Source organism: Capra hircus, chromosome 16 (genome assembly GCF_001704415.2).
Source record: "Capra hircus breed San Clemente chromosome 16, ASM170441v1, whole genome shotgun sequence".
NCBI classification, from domain to species: Eukaryota; Metazoa; Chordata; class Mammalia; order Artiodactyla; family Bovidae; genus Capra; species Capra hircus.
This window is the reverse complement of record NC_030823.1, coordinates 57,911,441-57,932,122: the sequence shown is the minus strand read 5'-3', so window position 1 is coordinate 57,932,122 and position 20,682 is coordinate 57,911,441. Positions and strand designations below refer to the sequence as shown.

The 20,682-nt window shown below is 44.1% G+C and overlaps 1 protein-coding gene across 5 annotated transcripts in view; it reads left to right on the top strand.

The window, feature by feature from the left end:
* Positions 1–20,682, top strand: part of SEC16B (SEC16 homolog B, endoplasmic reticulum export factor) — a 118,426-nt gene that overhangs the window by 59,190 nt on the left and 38,554 nt on the right. For 4 of the 5 annotated variants that reach the window (XM_013970427.2, XM_013970428.2, XM_013970429.2 and 1 more), the window contains 4 exons: positions 130–238; positions 372–445; positions 2,081–2,179; positions 2,796–4,146. In XM_013970427.2, the coding sequence (XP_013825881.2) occupies positions 130–238; positions 372–445; positions 2,081–2,179; positions 2,796–2,864 (351 nt within the window). In that variant the 3' untranslated portion in view covers positions 2,865–4,146. Of the gene's footprint in view, positions 1–129; positions 239–371; positions 446–2,080; positions 2,180–2,795; positions 4,147–20,682 lie in introns of those variants that run through there. The other variant, XR_001296670.2, reaches the window with a different exon arrangement.

Below are 20,682 nucleotides of genomic sequence, written 5' to 3'. Positions count from 1 at the left end.
ATGGAGTGTGCTGGAGAGGAGGCCAGCCCTGGCTGAGGGTGGAGGCCACCGTGTGGGTGCTGCAGGAATGCAAGCAGGTGGCATGGACGTGTGGACCATCAGCGCCACCCTCCTTTCTCCACTAAGCAGGAGATGCCCAGGGCAGCGTCTCCACCTCAGCCCAGCCCAAGCCTCTCACTGACACCTCCCCCAGATCCCCAGTCTCTGCTGGGTGCCAGTGCCTTCTCCAGGGACACAGGTATGCCAGCCTCCTGTCCTCTGGGCCCACTGTGGTCCTCTCCACATTTTCCAGGGGGAATGGGGGAGCTTTCTGGGAGTGGGGACTCCTCTGTCCTGGGAAGCTGGAACACCCCTGATGCATTGCTTCTTAGGTGGAGATGAAGGCCGAGGGCCTGGTGCTGGGACAGCTGAGGGCCTGGGGAGTGGAGGCTTGTCGGGACCTGAGGTGAGCAGCCCACCTGTGTGTGAACTGAACTTTCATGGGGGCTGGAGGTGCTGCCCCGTGAGGGCCTGACTCGTGGAGAGTATGGAGAAAGCCTCTGTAGTAGTTTGCTAGGGCTGCCAGAACAAGGTGTCGTAGACTGTCGTTTAAACACCAGAGTACCTCCTCGCAGTTCTGGAGGCTGGAGAGCTGAGATGGAGGTGTCTGCAGAGGAGGTTTCTCTCAGGCTTGTAGATGGCCATGTTCTCCCTGTGTCTTTATGTGGTCTTTCCCTGGTGTGTGTCTATGTCCAAATTTCCCCTTCTTACAAGAACACCGGTCATAATGGGTTAGGGCCCACTCTAATCACTTTAAAAAAATTAATTTTATTGAGTATGGGGCTTCTCTCATGGCTCAGATTGTAAAGAAGCTGCCTGTAATGCAGGAAATGAGGGTTTGGTCCCTGGGTCAGGAAGATCCCCTGGAGAAGGGAATGGCCAGCCATTCCATTATTCTTGCCTGGATAGCTTTACAGTGTTGTGCTGGTTTCTGCTGTACAGCAGTGTGAATCAGCCATAAGTATACATATATCTGCTCTTTTTTTGGATTTCCTTCCCATTTAGGTCACCATGGAGCACCAAATACAGTTCCCTGAGCTGTGCAGTAGTTAATCACCTCTTTAAAGACCCTGTCTCTGAATGCATTCTGAGTCTCTGGGTTAGGACTTCAAGACAAGAAGTCTGGGGCAGGAACATGAGTTAGCCCACCACTGCTTCCTTACGTGATGTCTAGAGAGTGGCCTTGGGACTTCCCTGGGAGTCCAGTGGTTAAGACTCTGCTTCCAGTGCAGGGGGCACAGGTTTAATCCCTGGTTGAGGAACCCAGATCCCACATGTCACAAGGCACAGCCAAAAAAAAAAAAAAAGAAGAAGAAATGAAAAAAGGGAATGTCCTCTTTCCCTGTTCCCAGTAGGAGCTTGAGTTCACCAGTATCCCTTGCAAGGATTGTGATAAAGCCTTAACAAATTGTCCAGTATGGATTTCATGCCAATTGCTAGGAAAACAATTTTATTTCTTGGGGCCTGGTTATGGCACTCTTGTAGTATTTTAGGCTTTTCAAGGAATATGAGGTTACTTTTTATGATGCTATTAGTACATTTTTTTGTGGCCTTTTCTTCTCACACAGCAGCACCTGAGCCTCTGCAAAGATCCCCCAGGCTCCTGGGGTGGCTGTGCCCACTGGAACTGTTTGTTTGCTCAGGATTCCCTGAGGTCTATCACATGTGCATCTTTCTTTAAAAATTTTTAAACTTTATTTATTATTTGTTTATTTTGACTCCTCTGGGTCTTTGCTACTATGTGGGCTTTCTCTGGTTGCAGTGAGTGGGTCCCCTCTCTGGTTGCAGTGGCTTCTCTTCTCGCAGAGCACACGCTCTAGGCATGTAGGCTCAGTCGATGTGGTGCCCAGGCTTAGTTGCATGTGAAATCTCCCTGAAGCAGGGATGGAACCTGCGTCCCCTGCATTGGCAGGTGGGTTCCCATCCACTGCATCACCAGGGACTGTGTCGCTTGACCAAAGTTGATTCTCAGGGAAGCCCCTTACAGTCTAGAATCCAGGAAGAAGTGACTAAGAGGATTTTCTATTATTTCCCATCACAGGGTGTTTCCAGTGAGCTCTACTTCAACGCTGGTGTTCTGCCTCCCCCAACCCCTGTGAAAGGGAGTGTTCCTCTCTACAACCCATCTCAGGTTCCCCAGGTAAGGAGGTCCTGAGGGAGAGGGGTTCGGAGCATGCGTTCTGAGTGAAGGAGACCCTGGTTTATAACTTACTGATAACACCTTACTATTCCTGAGTTCTTCAGCAATGACTAACCTCTGTAAGCCTCAGTTTCTGCATCTGTAAAGTGGGGTTAGTAGTAACTACCTTACCGGATAGTTGTGAGGATTAAATCAGGCAGCCTGAAAATGCTCAGTCAGTGTCACTATTATTAATATTGCTCTTGACCTTTCATAAGCCTCAAGCCTCAAGAGAGACAATTTGTTTTGGTGTTAATTGTGTGGCTGCACCAGAGCAGTGTCCTGAGGGTGAGGGGATCAATGCAAACTTTGGTTGAAACTAAACTCCCTGCTTCTGCATGATCTGAGGCAGACTGCTTGCTTGGATGTGTTATTGACTTCTCTTCTTTATAAAATCAAGTTTTTTCTCCTTATTTAAGAGGTAAAGGTGTTGTGTGAAAGAGAATAATGAGAATACCACATGCGAAGCCAAATGCTCCTGAAGCACTTGAGGATGCATAAGCTCAATACAGCCAGTCAGCCCTCGGTGGAGTCATGCTTGGGGTTATAACCTCGTGCTGTGCTTGTCTTTTTCCAGCTCTCCACGGTTACCAGCCTGAACCGGGCAAATCGCCTAGCTCAGCGCCGCTATCCAACCCAGTCATGATGAGAAGGACCACCCATCCCAGGCTGGTCTTCCTGAAGCACAACTGTTATGTTGCTCTTGTTTCTTAATTTCCCAGCCCCTCTGCCATATTTGGGCCCCGAAGAGGGTTGTGCTAGCCAGTTGCTTCCACTGGGTATGGAGAAAGCAAAGGGACAGCGTCTCCCAGGACATAGCTCAGTTCAATCTCTTAAGATTAGCTTCACAGTGATGGTGGAAATGACTTCTTCAGGTGGAAAAGCTGGGTATATCATCAGTCTGGAGGGGAGTGGAATGCCATGATGGCAGCATTAAGGATGCGGCTGTAGATCCTTGGAAAAATCAGGGCTTAAGAATTCCTCTGCGGGAATCGAAGATAACAGCACTGGACTCCGCAGCAGCAGTTACTGGGGGAGAGGCACTCAGAGCAATATTCTAGATTAACTTGACTCCTTCCACAGCCTTAGTTACAGACCAATTCATGGCTCTCGTTAGCGAAGGATTTTTGAATCTTGGAAACTCGATCGTTGTTTCCTGTCATCATTCTCTCTTGGGTGACATTTCGGCAGTTTCCTTCTTGGTTTTGGTTTGTGCACATTTTTTTTTTAATGTGGTTCAGATTAATTATATTTCTCTCACTTTCTTAGCTGGTCCTATTTTTTCACATTCTGGCATCTGGCTATCAAGTTAGATTGCTGTAGGCATCATATTGTCATGGTAACTACTGAACCTAATGATGCAAATGGATGAAACATCAGTGTAATAAAGGACGGAAAATGTTCCCTAAAAATTCACCCCTTCCATAAGACGAGAATTGAGTGTCTGAGATTGTTAATACTTCCCTTCCTCCCTCAGGCCTTTGCAAATTGATGTTCAGAGGGTCAGAGGAGCCCGAGGGAGGAGGGGGCCATCTCGGAAATTTCCATTTCTCCTTTCAAACCCCCAGTAGGAATGACTCTTGCTGTCTGTCAGATTTGTTGAAAATTGCTCCTCACAAAGAACGTTTCTTTGTATGTGTAATTGTACATACAGGTTTTGTACTTTAATGTACTACAGTTATGATGTTGATAGCGATTAAAGCAAATAATTTTATAGCAGATGCTCGTCTCTGGCTGATTTTTGCAGAGAGAGTACACACTGCGTACTGAGACTGTGTACTCAGTCTCTTCCCTGAGGTCTTTCTAATAATGGTTTCATTGGGTGATAAGGTGCAGACAGCTGGAAAAAGCCCTTAACTAATGAAGAATCTAGGGACTGATCCTCTTAACTTGTCTACCGTTATTTTTACAATTAAAAAAAAAAGAACAAACCTGCCTCTCATGAAAATTAGTTACTCCATTAACTAAATGTTGCACATTCTGTCCTCTAAGAAGTTTATTCATCTCTCAGATTAAATTAGGAAATGTACGTGTAAGTGTTTTGCATCTAGAAGGCCCTCGGTGAGTGCTGTTCCTCGTCTTCCTGAAGACTGCAGCCCCTTCAGTTTGGTGTGCTGACACCCAGTGGCGGCACAGTGTCAGTAGTGTGAGTTTCAGAGGCACCAAATTGTTTAGACTTGAATCCTGGCTCACCCACAGTTCACCTTGTAATCTTGGACAGGGTTATCTAATTGTTCTTGTCTTCAATTCCCTCTTCTATAAAATGAGGATAATAATGACTATTGCAATTATTATAATTACAATAGTAATTATAATAGTACTACCACATAGGACCCTGGAGGAGGGCATGGCAACCCACTCCAGTATTCTTGCTTGGAGAATCTCCATGGACTCCAGGCTCCAGGAGAGGAGCCTGAGAAGCTGGGGTCCATGGGGTCGCAAAGAGCTGGACATGACTCAGCACACGAGGCATCGCATATGGCAGTGCGAGGATTGAGTACTCTTGAAAAAGTACCTAGTACATGCTACACATTTTATGTGTGTATTTCTGAACAATTATTAGTGTTCAATCTAATAAGTAAAATCGCGTTAATCTTGTTGCCTACCAGACTAAACTGGATTTTTATTCACTTAAAAATTTTATTGAAGTATAGTTCATTTCATGGCTGTAGTCACCATCTGCAGTGATTTTGGAGCCCCCCCAAATAAAGTCTGACACTGTTTCTACTGTTTCCCCATCTATTTCCCATGAAGTGATGGGACCAGATGCCATGATCTTCATTTTCTGAATGTTGAGCTTTAAGCCAACTTTTTTGCTCTCCTCTTTCACTTTCATTAAGAGGCTTTTTAGCTCCTCTTCACTTTCTGCCATAAGGGTGGTGTCATCTGCATATCTGACGTTATTGATATTTCTCCCAGCAATCTTGATTCCAGCTTGTGCTTCTTCCAGTCCAGCGTTTCTCATGATGTACTCTGCATATAAGTTAAATAAGCAGGGTGACAATATACAGCCTTGACGTACTCCTTTTCCTATTTGGAACCAGTCTGTTGTTCCATGTCCAGTTCTAACTGTTGCTTCCTGACCTGCATACAGATTTCTCAAGAGGCAGGTCAGGTGGTCTGGTATTCCCATCTCTTTCAGAATTTTCCACAGTTTATTGTGATCCATACAGTCAAAGACTTTGGCATAGTCAATAAAGCAGAAATAGATGTTTCTCTGGAACTCTCTTGCTTTTTCCATGATCCAGTGGATGTTGGCAGTTTGATTTCTGGTTCCTCTGCCTTTTCTAAAACCAGCTTGAACATCAGGGAGTTCATGGTTCACGTATTGCTGAAGCCTGGCTTGGAGAATTTTGAGCATTACTTTACTAGCATGTGAGATGAGTGCAATTGTGCGGTAGTTTGAGCATTCTTTGGCATTGCCTTTCTTTGGAACTGTAATGAAAACTGACCTTTTCCAGTCCTGTGGCCACTGAGCCATGAAATTAAAAGACGCTTACTCCTTGGAAGAAAACTTATGACCAACCTAGATAGTATATTCAAAAGCAGAGACATTACTTTGCCAACTAAGGTCCGTCTAGTCAAGGCTATGGTTTTTCCAGTAGTCATGTATGGATGTGAGAGTTGGACTGTGAAGAAGGCTGAGCACCGAAGAATTGATGCTTTTGAACTGTGGTGTTGGAGAAGACTCTTGAGAGTCCCTTGGACTGCAAGGAGATCCAACCAATCCATTCTGAAGGAGATCAACCCTGGGATTTCTTTGGAAGGAATGATGCTAAAGCTGAAACTCCAGTACTTTGGCCACCTGATGCGAAGAGTTAACTCATTGGAAAAGACTCTGATGCTGGGAGGGATTGAGGGCAGGAGGAAAAGGGGACGACAGAGGATGAGATGGCTGGATGGCATCACGGACTCGATGGACGTGAATCTGAATGAACTCCGGGAGATGGTGATGGACAGGGAGGCCTGGCGTGCTGCAATTCATGGGGTCGCAAAGAGTTGGACACGACTGAGTGACTGAACTGAACTGAATAGTTGATTTACAATGTTGTGTTAATTTCTAGTGTACAGCAGAGTGATTCAGTTATATATATGTGTGTGTGTTTACACACACTCATTCTTTTTCATATTCTTTTCTGTATAGTTTATCACAGGATATTGAATTCCCTGTGTTGTTTATCCATTCTCTGTATAATAGCTTGCATCTGCTAATCCCAAACTTTGAATCTATTTCTCCCCTACCCACTTGCCCCTTGGCAATCACGAGTCTGTTCTCTATGTTTGTGAGTCTGTTTCTCTTTCACAGATAAATTCATTTGTGTTATATTTTAAATTCCACATATAAGTGATATCCTATGGTATTTCTTTTTCTGATTTACTTCACTCAGTATGATAATCTCTAGGTCCATCCATGTTGTTCCAAGTGGCATTATTTTGTTCCTTTTTACGGCTGAAGCATATTCCATTGTATATATGTACCACGTCTTCCTTATTCATTCATTTATGTGTTTCTATGTCTTGGTTATTGTAAATAGTGAACACTGGGGTGCAGGAATCTTTTTGAATTATAGTTTTCTTTGGATATATGCCCAGGATTGCAGGATCATATGGCAACTCTATTTTTAGTTTTTTGAGGAACCTCTATACTGTTTTCCGTAGTGGTTGCATCAACTTACATTCCCATCAACAGTGTAGGTGGGTTCCCTTTTCTCCATACCCTCTCTAGTTTTGGTTGTTTGTAGGATTTTTAATGGTGGCTGTGACCTGTATGGTGACATGTAATGGTGGTCACCCATTATGAGGGTGACCATTATAATGGGTGACCAATATGAGGATGATACCTCATTGTAGTTTTGATTTGCATTTCTTTGATAATTAGTGATGTTGAGAATCTTTTCATGTGCCTGTAGGCCATCTGTATGAGATTTTTCCTTCTTGATGCAGGTATGTAATGGAAAGAATAAATTAAAATTACTTTTCAATAGGTGATCTTATGACTAAGCTGGTTTTTCTCCATGCATCCCAACTGCCACCAATATTAGGCCATGTGGCTTAGTGCCCCCAGGAACAATGACATAGGGGAAGTCCTGTCTCATAAAAAGAAGCACTTTAGAGGAAGAGAGTGAGGACCTAAGAGGAAGGCAAAGATGCCTGTGTTCTTTCACTTCCGCCTCCTGTTGGGATTATTCATGGAAAACCAGTGACTACAGTGTCAACAAAGTAGGCCTTGAGCTTGGTTACTTTCCAGGCAAAGGAAGTAGTGCGTGGAGCAGCGGACACATTTTCTGATGGGAAGATCAGAGGGTTTTATGCAGTGGAAAGGCCGCGGCACTTATGCTATTTCATGTTTGGAAGCTTGTACTCCAGCGAAGTCAGAATGCATGCATTCATTGGTGTGTGGTTGGTTAAAACAAGTCCTGCTGTTCATTGGTCAGGAAGGAACCCTCAGTTGAGTGCAGTAAGGGTCTGATGAACTGGGGTCACTCAGAGGTCATAGTCGTTTATCAGCTTTTATTAGTGGTGGTGATGGTGGTGAGGTTGCTAAATGTCATGATTGTTTTAGAGCTCTAGTGGTTAAAACCAGTTTTGGTGAAACAAAGCAAATGCAGCTGTAAGAACAAGATATTTTTTCCCTCCTATATAGGTAAAAGCTTGGGGATATAGAACAGGCTGTGCTAGAAATATGCTGCCAGGAACAGGGAGCCTGAGAACACTGCGGCTTGTGGCCTGTTTCCTCATCTACAGCTCCTGGGGGGCTGCAGGCCTCTGCAGGCCCAGGAGAAGCTGGCTTTGGCTTGGGAGCTGTAGCATCCTGACCATGGTCTGAGGCAGAGCCTCTGGGTCCCTGCAACCTGGTGCACATGGGACTCTTGCAGGCAATGATTGTGCACCAAAGGTCACAAGGGACCCGTTGTGCCCCAGCAGATGCCAAGTCAGGACTGAATCAGACCAGCCACCTGTAAGGAGAGGGGCTGGCTGTGTCAGCCACACACCTTCTTTCTCATTTTGGAGAGAAGAAATAAATAGATCTTTCTCTCTTTAAAAAAAAAGGCTTACCCAAAGACACTCTTTAAAAGGGAAGAGACTGAGATATTGTTAATTGGCAAGTTTGTTTTTGCCCCACACTCCTCAATAGGGTGTGAACTTGGAGGAAGAATAGTTATAGGAAATAAAGAAGCTACATTTTCCTTAAAAAACAGAGTGGTAATGTGCAAATTTGTAATCCTGCTATATACATATAATTTAATATTTATATGGAAACATTTAAACCTAATGTTCAGTAATTTGGAAGAGAATAAACCGTTAAATTCCATTTAAGTGTCTTTATCACATATCACCATTCCTGCCTTCTGTCTAATCCACTTATGTGGCTATAAAACTGCAAACAAGCCTTGCTTCCTCAGTCACCTATACAGCCTCCTCTTTCGGTCCTAACTCAAGCTTCAGGTTGTTCAGGATCAAAGCCTCTGCTAGCTTTTTTTTTTTTTTACCCTAGAAATCACCTTTCTTTTTGGTTTCATCCTCTGAGCCACCAAGAATAGCAAGACTGCCTCCACCTCTTCACTAAAATCAGAATATTTTCTTCCCAAGAGGAAATATGTAAAATACTCCTGATCTTGGAAAGACTAATAGGTGTGTAATTTGGGTCTCTCCACTCACAGGGGTTTTTCTGTCACTTTCTCAGCCAAGAGAGTGAAATGGAAGTGCCTTTTCCCCTCTTGTTTTTGCCATCTTAAACTGGAAATTGCATATGGTGTGGCCTGAATATAATAGGATGTTAGGTACTTTCCTGAGTTTGCCTCAAACAAGACCCCCAACACTGCCTTCTCTCATGAAGTACTTATACCAGGTACCATTCATTCAGATCCTTCAGAAATGATTTCTTAATGAGATTTAAAGTTATTTTGAATGAGGATTTAGAGCATGTTCAACAGTTTTCATTGCAGTCTCACTTAGTAGACGAATCTGCTTGCCATACTTTCTTTTTATATATATCTCTAGGTAATGGTACTTCAAGGGAACTAGGTCAATAGCAGTGTAACTCAAACTTGACTGACCCATGCAAACTGCTTGTTATTTTAATGTGAGATGCCTTTCTGGTCTTTATCCAACTTAGAGCCGATTCAGTGTCACATTTTTAAAGAATCTCTAGAGAGGAGGATTCCATGGCTTCTCTTGAGGTTTCAGTGTAGAGTTTCACACTCTCAAACATTAGGAAGGTATTCCTAGTACTTTATACCCAAATTGCTCATGTGGCTCTTTAAGACTCTCAGCTGGTCCTCAGTGGAGATGGAAAACAGCTGCTCACCACCACCTGTGCTTGGAACTCTTCCATGTTTTGGAAGCCCATTAAATCATGTCTCAGCTTGTGAAATGAAGGCTTACAAAAAGGGGTTTTCTTGACCAGAGTTGGGGATTAAATCAGCTAAATGTTTGGAATCTTTTGGTAGCTATGATGACCAGACATTCTGCATTGCAATAACAATAGATATGTATTTATTGAGTACTTATGTAATAGGAGTGAAGCGAACATGCAGCCGTTAGCCTGTAATTGTTATCAGGAGACCTTGAGCGTGGCCAACAGTCAGCCTCCCAGTGGTCCTTGCGGCAGAGAGTGCAGATTAAGGCCTTCTCCCCGGGGCCCTCTAGGCCTTCCAGCCTCCGGGCTGGTGGATGAGCTGGGCGGCCTGGGGACAGGCTGAGGGCTGGGTCCTGAAGAGCTCCAGAGTCCTCACCATGGCCGGGCACAGGCCTGGAAGCAGCAGCGAACCTTTCCCGCAAACCCGCAGTCCACGGAGGCCTCAGCAACTGGAGTGTACAGACACGGCCTTAAGGGTAACAGCTTTAACTGGTTTCTCTCCAAGTTTCAAAAGTTGGTCCAGCTTAGATCAGTTGTCACCTAGGAAGTGGCCAGAGGTCAGGGTTAAGTTGCAAGGACATTGTACTTCAGAGTATCTCTGTGGTTGGGGTTGCTCTCAAAGAGGGACCGTTGTTGTGAGCTGGTATTAACCTGAGTGGTATTTGCTACAACGTGTATTCCTATTGATTCTAACAAAGGATTCTCTCCAGTTCAGATGAAAAGCCTGAGGTGCCAGCTGGGCCCTGGGCATCTGGCTCCTGCAGTGATAGCAGCTGGGCAGGGTCTGGGGACCTGGCCCTGAGGGTGCTGCCAGTTCACCACCCTTCTTCAGCCAGGCCTGGGCACTGGTGAGAGAACCAAGACTGGGGCTGGACGAATTCTCCTGGGTGGATAACTGGCCCATGCAGGGACCTCTCCTTGTAGGTAGGGCCTGGACCTCAAACCCTGACATTTTGATATTGTTTGGCCTCACTGTGGGTTGGGCACAGTTACTTGCACTTGATAACGCTTTGTCAGACACTATGCCATATACTCTGTGTGTGTAAGTATGTGCTTAGTCATGTCCTGTATAATAGTACTGCAGCACTTTATTAACGGGGAATCTGAAAGCTCAAGAGAGAGTTTAAGGAATTTGTCCAAGGTCACTTGGCTCGTAAGGATGGAGCTGGGATTAGACTCCAGGTAGTCTGGCCTCAGCAGAGAAGGCAATGGCAACCCGCTCCAGTACTCTTGCCTGGAAAATCCCATGGACAGAGGAGCCTGGTAGGCTACAGTCCATGGGGTTGCTAGGAGTCAGACACGACTGAGCGACTTCACTTTCACTTTTCACTTTCATGCATTGGAGAAGGAAATGGCAACCCACTCCAGTGTTCTTGCCTGGAGAATCTCAGGGAAGGAGGAGCCTGGTGGGCTGCCGTCTATGTGGTCGTACAGAGTCAGACACGACTGAAGCAACTTAGCAGCAGCAGTAGCAGTCTGGCCTCAGAATCTGGGCTTTGAGCTACATTGTTCCTGGACATATGTACACTTATTTGTTCACTTTTTCATCAAATATTAATTGATGTGTCAGACATTGCACTGCTTTTCCATCAAGAAGATCTTCTCTCTAAAAATACTCATAGTCTAGTGAGGGAGACAGACACATGAACACAGAAATTACTGCTTAATGTCAGAACAGTTGTGCTTAAAAATATATTCAAAGAACTTAATTACCTTGATATCTTTAATAATAAGGAGTTTCATCTATTTATATAATTTAAGAGCTAATATAATATGTAACTGTTCAAATGGTACCATCTATTGTTGGTTAAGATCAGGGTGAAGTTTATTGCTAGTAGGTAGAATAGCAAATTCAAACTTCTGGGCTCAAGTGTAAAGCGGCATTAAGCTGCAGGGGGCGAGCATGAAGCCTGAAGGAACAAGGGTCGTGGTGCACTGTGATGACAAGGACAGGGACCAGTGGCATAGGAAAGGAGGATGGTCTGGTTTAGGTGTGCCAGACTGCCATCACAGAATACCTGCTTGCTTCTTCCTGCCTTTTCCAGGATCTTGAGGCTGAAACAGACTGACTATTGCATTGGAACTCTCTTAGGGAAGGGTCCAAGGTGAGGAGTGCATGTGATTTGTGTGTGTGTCTCTTTTTACCTTTTTTTTTTTTTTCTAGACTTTTACTTCCTTGTCAGAGTTGCTGCCTAGGAAAACAGCCCCTCCTTTAAGCATATTCCAAGTGGCTGATAGTATGTAGCTATTCATGGAGTCCTATTTACCAGAATAGGGTATGACAGATCCTAGGTCAATAAATCCAGACTTAGGGCTAGAAAACTGTAGCTACAATGTTATGTTCCCCCAGTCTGGCTTCTTAGAAATCTGGACTTTTAAAAAACTTGTCTCTGAGTTCTAAAAGTCCATTTTGGAACATAGAGGATGATGATCACAGTTTATTTTTCACTGTCCTTGTGTTCTACAATCATGATTTGAGATCACAAGGAGATCTCATTGTCCTGGAGTAGACACAATCTGAGTTGGGGGCCATAAGAATTTATTTCCAATACTTCTCTGAATATTTGGATGAATACTCATGAATTGAGAACAAATCAGAGCCTTACACTCGTGACTTCTTTATGTAATTTTTCAGCCACAACAACATCCCCGACCTCACAGATGGTGTTAGCCATCCTGATAATGTACCTCAGTTAATATCTCAAGTCGGGATCCAGTTACACTTTCTTGCTTTGTGCACCAGGTACTTGAACAACAAGCTGTAGATACATTGACGTTTGCTAAATCAAATTAGTTTTTAAATGTACTGGAGTGGCTTGCTATTTGAAGGTAATTGATGTTAAAACCCTAAAATAAAAAAATGGTTTGCAAAGAAAATGTTCACTTCAAATGAATCACTCAGTTTATAGAGGCTGACTTGGTGGTCTTGGGGGAAGATACCACAGTAAGAGAAGCTTCCAGTTCTAGGCTCATATCTCCCACTAGCTAAACTGGTGATTTTAAGTAAATTAACTGAATCTCTCAGTGTCCTCAAACTTCTCAGCTAAAGACTTGGATTTGCTCATTCAACAAATAAATTAGGACCTTATGGGCTTCCCCTGTAGCTCAGTCAGTAAATAATCTGCTTGCAGTGCAGGAGACCTGGGTTTGATCCCTGGGTGTGAAGGTCCCCTGGAGAAGGAAATGGCAACCCACTCCAGTATCCTTGCCTGGAAAATCTCATGGACAGAAGAGCCCGGTGGGCTGCAGTCCATCAGGTCGCAGAGTTGGGCATGACTGGGCGACTAACACTTACTTACTTACACTTATGAAATGGATAGGTGAAAAAAAGGACTAGCTCAAAGAGCTCACGGACGGGATGGGAAACCAAGTAAACAAGTATATTTCAAGATAGCGATTGCTCCAGGAGCTAGCAATGTGCTGCAGAGGGCCCTGATACTGCCTGCCAGGGAAGGTGACTGGAAGGTTCTCGAGGAAGTAACTATTGATGAAAAGACCGTGGATGGGAGAGGTTAGTCAATTTTCCTGTGTGTAGTGTTCAGTCACTCGGTCATGCTCGACTCTTTGCGACCCCATGGACTGTGGCCCATCAGGCTCCTCCATCCATGGGATTTTCCAGGCAAGAGTGCTGGAGTGGGGTTGCCACTTTCTCCTCCAGTGATTGAACTCGCATCACCTGCTTTGGCAGGCGGATGCTTTACCGCTAGCACCACCTGGGAAGCCCTTAATTAAAGTTTTGATTTCCAGGCTGATGGTCTTTTCCTTTGACTATGAGAACATAATTTAAAATATAAAGCTGTTTTATTAGTACATCGAGAGTGTGTCTGTAGTAATAAAAACGTTGATAATAATAACTAAGATTTTGTGCTAGGTGTTGTTACTTGAGTTCACATGTTTACATTCATTAAATTTTCCTAACATAAATGAAGCAGGTATTTGGAAGAAATTAAACATGGAGTTCAAATAACTTGGACAGCACAGCACAGCTAACGATGGAGCTCGGAAAGCTAGGTGCTGGGTGCTTCGTGTATGTTGTCTTATTTAATCATTAAGATAACTCAAAGCAGGTGGCTTTATTCAGCCTCACGTCACAATTGAGAAAATGCAGGCACAGAGAGTTTAGGTAACTTTGCCAAGATCACACAGTATTTTGAGGTGGGGAGCTGGGATTTGAACCTATGCAGTCTGGCCCCAGAGCCTAGACCCTTACCTTCTGTTCACTTAGTTTAAAGTGGTTGACTCTGTCCTGCAAACTTGAGCAGGATGACTGAACGTTATCCCCAGTCTGACACTTCTGTCTCATCTAGGGTGAATCTCTGTTCCTCTGTTTTCCATCTGTAACTGAGGAACACTACTCATGATCTTAAGTGTTTAGGCATATGTCGGTTTTTTCCCTTAGACTTGTGACTTCACAGGGACAGGGCTAATACAACTTACCTTTATATTTCCAGAACCTTTGACAGTGCCTATGTCTAATAAGGGCTCAGTATTCAAAGTAGACCTGAATGAATATTTCCTCATTATGAGTACTTGAAAACTGTAAGAAAATATTTACAAATTATTTCTGGCCTAGAGGTTGCCATGAAGAATCATCCTATTGTTAGAATTTGATCCATCTCCAGGAAGATCCCCTGGAGAAGAGAAAGGCTATCCACACCAGTGTTCTTTCCTGGAGAATCCCACAAAAAGAGGAGCCTGGCAGGCTACAGTCCGTAGGGTCCAGAGAGTTGGACACGACTGAGTGACTAACACTCACTGCATCTTTAGGAGTTGAGACAGGTCTCAGCACATAGGAAACACTCAAAAAAAAAAAAAAAATCCATAAATAAATGATAGCTTAGTAAGGGAGGCAAGGGGTGCAAATCAGAAGTATCACAACTTTTGGGAAACTGTCCATGGAAGAGGTGATAGAAATCGCTGGGAGGGGGAGCCCAGGCTCCTTGCAGAGATTCCCAGTAGACAGCCTTCATGGCAGCTGATGGAGGGGAGGTACCTGCTTGAGGTCAAGGCGAGTGGTATTCTGCAGTGACAGCTCCTCATTTGACCCTCAGGGGTGCTTATTCCTGGCAGAAGCATTTTTTGGTTTTAGAAGGCACTTCACCCCCTTTACAACCTGTGTAACTGCTGTTGGAATGCTTTGCTCTGCTAGTGTCTTAATTAGGTCAAATTTTATACCAAGGGCTTTACCTTAATGCTACATTTGCAATTCTAAGACCCCACCCCTACTCTTGGCACTGCCAGGAAACATTCACATTCTCTTAGACGTGGCAACATCCTGACCCGGGAGCTTGTTTTTGCATTCTTGCATGCAAATGCAGCATGGAGTTGGGAAGGGGGGGCAGAAGGGTGGAGGTGGGGACGGGAGCCAGGCCAAAGGAGCTGTGTGTGTCAGGAGAATCATCTAAATGCTTCTAGAAAGGAAAGCCCATTTCTAAGTTGCCTTGCTCCAAGTGCTGCCTGGATGGAGATTGGTTGGATAATTGCAGGATCCGAGGCTGTTCGTGTTTAGTTAAATTATATAGTCTTGCTCTCTGTGGGTTTTACAAAAAGCCACCTTTTTATTATCTGCCTTTCATCAAGCAGAACACACCCCTAGAGTTACACCCTTCCTCTCCCCTCCACGCCACCCCAATAATGAGAAGGAAGCCATCTGCCAAGAAAACAAACACAATATAAAAATTACACAAATACATAATCCCCAACCCAGAAGGGAAGGAGCAGCTGCCACCTGGTCCAAACAGAAAACAGCTTAATATTTATACAGAAGAGAAGGTCCCCCAACCGGCTGTAATTCCTCTGTGGTGTGGGGGTAGATGAGGGGAAGTCAGGGATGGGAATTACCTCCAAGGTCTGAGTCTAAGTAGGGACATGCTGGGAATCAGGTCATTAAGCTCAGTGTTGCTGTCCCCTGTCAAAAGGTGCATTCAGGCGGCACCTGGGGAGGCCATCAATCTGTCACCGGAAAGGAATTGGAGAGGGGAGAAAGGAGGCAATTGGAAATGAGGATCGCTGGGGACTTTTCCTCCAGCGGGAAGTGTCGCTAGAGAAATATGGAGCAGGGCCATCCCCAAGGTAAGGTAAACGCGGGGCTCTTGCCCTTGGCCTTGGGGAACAGTGCCTAGGAGAGATGAAAATCTCTGCCATTACATTTCAGACAAGCCTCTTTCCTTACTCCCGATCTGCTCCCAGGTTGGGGGAGAATTTTACTCCCCTTGCCTGAGAAGTGCACTTTCCAACATTTCAGTCAACTCAGGGCTTGCACTGATTTATCTATAACTTGTATCTAATTCCTTAATCAAATGCTCTCTGAATGGAAATGCAGTTATTAGAAACTGTGCAGTGCATGCAAGCAAGGCAATCTTCCGTTTTATTGATAAATCAGAATGTTGAGACAATGCTGCCAAACGGCATGACAGTTCTTTCTAAGGAAGAGGCAGTTTACAGAGCTGTGAAATCAGAAGTGCCCTTAAACTGTGGTTGGGGAGACATGATATGGCAAAATGTCTACCAATAAAGTGGAGGATTACAGCAAATTACCCAGTTTATACATGCAGACGAAGCTTCGTTTCTCGTGCCATGTTCGAGAGCCAGTAAAGCTTGCAAATGTGATGGGAGCCACTATTTCTGCCTCTGTGCAGCTGTTTATCAGCAGCTTTTTAACACATTTTCACATATTAATGAGGTGGCATAGCAGTTCCAGAATTAGAACAGTGGGATGTATCATTGTCTGCCTTATCTGAAGATATGCCTGCTGTCAGCATCATTGGCAGGGTGTGTACCATGGAAGATGGAAATTTCGGGGGATGAAGCAGGTGCATGTAACCTCTGCTTCCCTGTGCCTCCACCCCCTCTTCTCTGATTGTACCTACACTGGCCCTGGCACTGGTGTGTTCAGCTCTTGCTGCACTTTGCAGCTTTATCTTTTTGTTTCATTTTTAAAATTTAATTGAAGTGTAATGGTCTTATTACATTAGTTTTAGGTAGAAAGCAGAGATTCAATATTTGCATAATTATAAAATGATCACCATGATCAGTCTAGTTACCACCTGTCACCATACAAAGTTATTTTAATATTATTGAATATATTCCCCATGCAGTACATTACATCCCTGTGACTTATTTACTTTATAACTGCAAGTCCATACCTCTTAATCTCTTTCACCTGTTTTACTCATCTTCACGCCCCCTCAACTGTAGCAATCACCGGTTTGTGCTCTGTAAGTCTGATCCTGTTAAATTTTTTTTTTTTTTTAATTTTTTAGATTCCACATACAAGTGAAATCAGATGGTATCAATATTTATCTTTTTCTATGTGATTTAATTTACTTTAGCAAAAGGCCATCTAGGTCCATCCAGGCTCTTGCAAATGGCAAGACTTCATTCTTTTTTATGATGAGTAATATTCCATTGCATAACTATATTTATATCCTATGTGCTTTAGCATGCCAGGCCTCCCTGTCCATCACCAACTCCCAGAGTTCACTCAGACTCACGTCCATCGAGTCCGTGATGCCATCCAGCCATCTCATCCTCTGTCGTCCCCTTCTCCTCCTGTCCCCAATCCCTCCCAGCATCAGAGTCTTTTCCAGTGAGTCAACCCTTCGCATGAGGTGGCCAAAGTACTCCGTAAATAATGAACAAATGAATGAGTGGGTTGGTGGATGGATGAAAGTCTTTGTTTGCTCAGAGACTAACCTCTGCAGGCAGCCTACCTGTCATCATGGTTTCAAGGAGCAAAACAATGAGGCTTGGTTTTCCTTGAATTTGCCTACAAGTGGTTAAGTGGCAAATGAGATCTCTGAGCTAAAAGCCATCAGAGAATTTACGGAGCATCTAACCTGGAGATTTCCAAACACAGCTGGAGCCAGACACTGCAAACTTTTCACCAGTTTCTTTAGCCTTTACTCGGCAAAACAAAAAGATCCTAAGCCCCCTGCATTTTGGGAGGATGAGAGGGGAAGTTTAATTAGTCTGTGAAATCCCAAAATCTGGACCCATGGTTTAACTCATCTCTGTCTTTTGAAAAAAAAATTCACTGAAACAAACCTACTGTTTTTTATTTATTATTTTTAACTGAAGATAATCACTTTACAGAATTTTGTTGTTTTCTGTCAAACATCAACATGAATCAGCCGTAGGTATACACATGTCCCCTCTCTTTTAAACCTCCCTCCCATCTCCCTCTCCATTCTACCCCTCTAGGTAGATACAGAGCCCCTGTTTGAGTTCCCTGAGACATACAGAAAATTTCCATTGGCTATCTATTTTACATATGGTAATATAAGTTTCCATGTTACTCTCTCCATACATCTCACCTTCTCCTCCCCTCTTCCCAGGTCCATAAGTCTGTTCTCTATGTCTATTTCTCAATTGCTGCCTTGCAAATAAATTCATCTGTACCATCTTTGTAGATTACATATATATATGCATTAGTATATGGTCTTTATCTTACTTTTTCTGACTTACTTCACTCTGTATAATAGGCTCTAATTTCATCCACCTCATTAGAACTGACTCAGTTGTGTTCCTTTTTATGGTTGAGTAATATTCCATTGTGTATATGTACCACAACTTATATTTCTATTCATCTGTTAGTGGACATCTAGTCTGCTTCCTTGTTCTAGCTATTGTAAATAGTGCTACAATAAACACTGGGATTCATGTGTCATTTTCAATTTTGGTTTCCTCAGGGCATATATGGAGAAGGCAATGGCACCCCACTCCAGTACTTTTGCCTGGAAAATGCCATGGACGGAGGAGCCTGGTGGGCTGCCGTCTGTGGGTCCGCACAGAGTCAGACATGACTGAAGCGACTTAGCAGCAGCAGGGCATATACCTAAGAGTGGGATTGCTGGGTCATATGGTAGTGAAACCACCCTATTGATTTTAAGTGAGACACTGGGCTGCTTAAAAGAATTAGCTCATTTCAGCAAATGATAAGCTGCCTGAAGCCCTGCGGCTCCTCTCTGTCTTGACTCTTCAGAGCAGGGGCCCAGGCTGGGCCACATGAGTCATTCAGGGATGCCATCACTAGGCGATAGGAGACTTTTTACATCCAGGTCAGTCCTTGTAATAGGAGCACAGAAGCCAACACACTGATGTCGAATACATTTTCTTCTGCTCCAGACTTAGTTGCTCTGTCTTTAGGTGGAACATATATGTGCTCCAATCATGTAAATACAGAGCTCCTCTCTGAGCTACAAGAATTCTAGTTGGTGTGAAAAAAAAAAAGACTCTGCACAGACGCATCTGCTCAGTCACGTCTCCTTTATCTGAGTCCCTGAAGCTCATACTGTCTATGCCACACAGCACAACAGCCCTTCGTTTTTACATTGTCTTCTGTGCTGTGGATTATTCACAATCTTCTCTCTCCTAAAGAATGGAAATACTCTATTTGAATCCTGTTATTCATTGATAAACTTTTTTTTTGTCAACAGTCTTTTTTTGGAAGCTGTTGGCTGCTCACAGTCCTACATATGTTGGAGAGATCAGAGATTCTGTCGACCTGGTTTCTAGCCCTGGCCCTATGACTGATGGATGACAAGTGTACGAGTGAGAAACTCACAGTACCTGGATCCCTGTCACTAAGAGGGAAGAACAGTACTGATCTACCTCATGCAATGAAGTGTCATATGCATTAACGGCCTAATGATGCTAAAGCTCTTTGAGCATGTAAATGTGAAACATTGTCATTATGGTTAATACTAGTCTCCATGTTGTAAGTTTTTTCTTTCCTCAAAGAGAAGCAGAAAGATTATTTAAAGAAATACTGGATAGAAGGCTACAGTTTGTTCCTAAGTCATGACTGACTTTGATCAGAATGGTGTAAACAGTGAGTATGCGGTCTTGAAGTCCTCAAGATAATTATTTCTACTTCAGGGCATGAAGACTTCTCTTTCTCCTCCTCCCATCAAGGGAAAAAGAAAGAAAGAAAAAAGTTGGAAAGCTAATGCTCTTAAAATATAAGATGATTTGTCAGGTCTGGAAATCAGTTCAGTTCAGTCACTCAGTCGTGTCTGACTCTTTGCCACTCCATGAATCGCAACACGCCAGGCCTCCCTGTCCATCACCAACTCCTGGAGTTTACTCAAACTTAGATCCATTGAGTCGGTGATGCCATCCAGCCATCTCATCCTCTGTCGTCCCCTTCTTCTCCTGCCCCCAATCCCTCCCAGCATCAGAGTCTTTTCCAATGGAGTTTCAGCTTTAGCATCATTCCTTCCAAAGAAATCCCAGGGTTGAACTTCAGAATGGACTGGTTGGATCTCCTTGCAGTCCAAGGGACTCTCAAGAGTCTTCTCCAACTCAAGAGTTTGGAAATAGTGTTTCCTAAAGCTCTTGCTACAAAAGAGGCCAAACTGAGTAGACAGAGCTGGACTCAGTCTTAAACATCTTGCTATGGAAGGACCCAGAAGCAGGAGAGGTTGCAATGAGTTTTTAAAGCCCCTCCAGTTATATTTTAATTCTAGGATTTCAAGAGAGAAAAGATTCTTGGAGACCCAATATCCTTGTCCAGTGCCCTTTCCACTTGTGACAGGCACTGGTGAATCCCCGGTGGTATGTCTCCTACCGCTGTTGTAACAAGTTGCCACGAACTTAATGGCTTAAACCAACGTGAATTTATTATCTTGCAGCTCTGGAGCTCACAAGTCTGAAAAGAGTCTTAGGGACTAAACTTAAGGCGTCAGCAGGGCTGGTTCCTTCTGGAGGATTTGGGGAGACTCTTCCTTGCCTCTCTCAGCTCTGGTGGCTGCCCACGTTTCTTGATTTGTGGCCACATCACGACAGTGTCCACTTCCATCATCACATGGCCTTCCCCTCTTCTCTAGCAGTAATCTCCCTCTTCCTCTCTTTTGTAATGGGCCTTTTGATTACACTGGACCCACTTGGATAATCCAGGATTATCTCTCCATCTCAAGATCCAGGCCAAGGGAACAGCGAGTGTCAGGTCTCGAGGTACAGCATGCTTGATGTGTAATAACAGCCATGAGGCCAGCATGCTGTGGGTGATGGAAGGGAAGGGAGTGGAAGAAGAGCTCCCTGAAGCGGGGAGGCAGATCTCATAGGATGTAGGGGTCAAGGTAAGGACTTTGGTCTTTAAGTG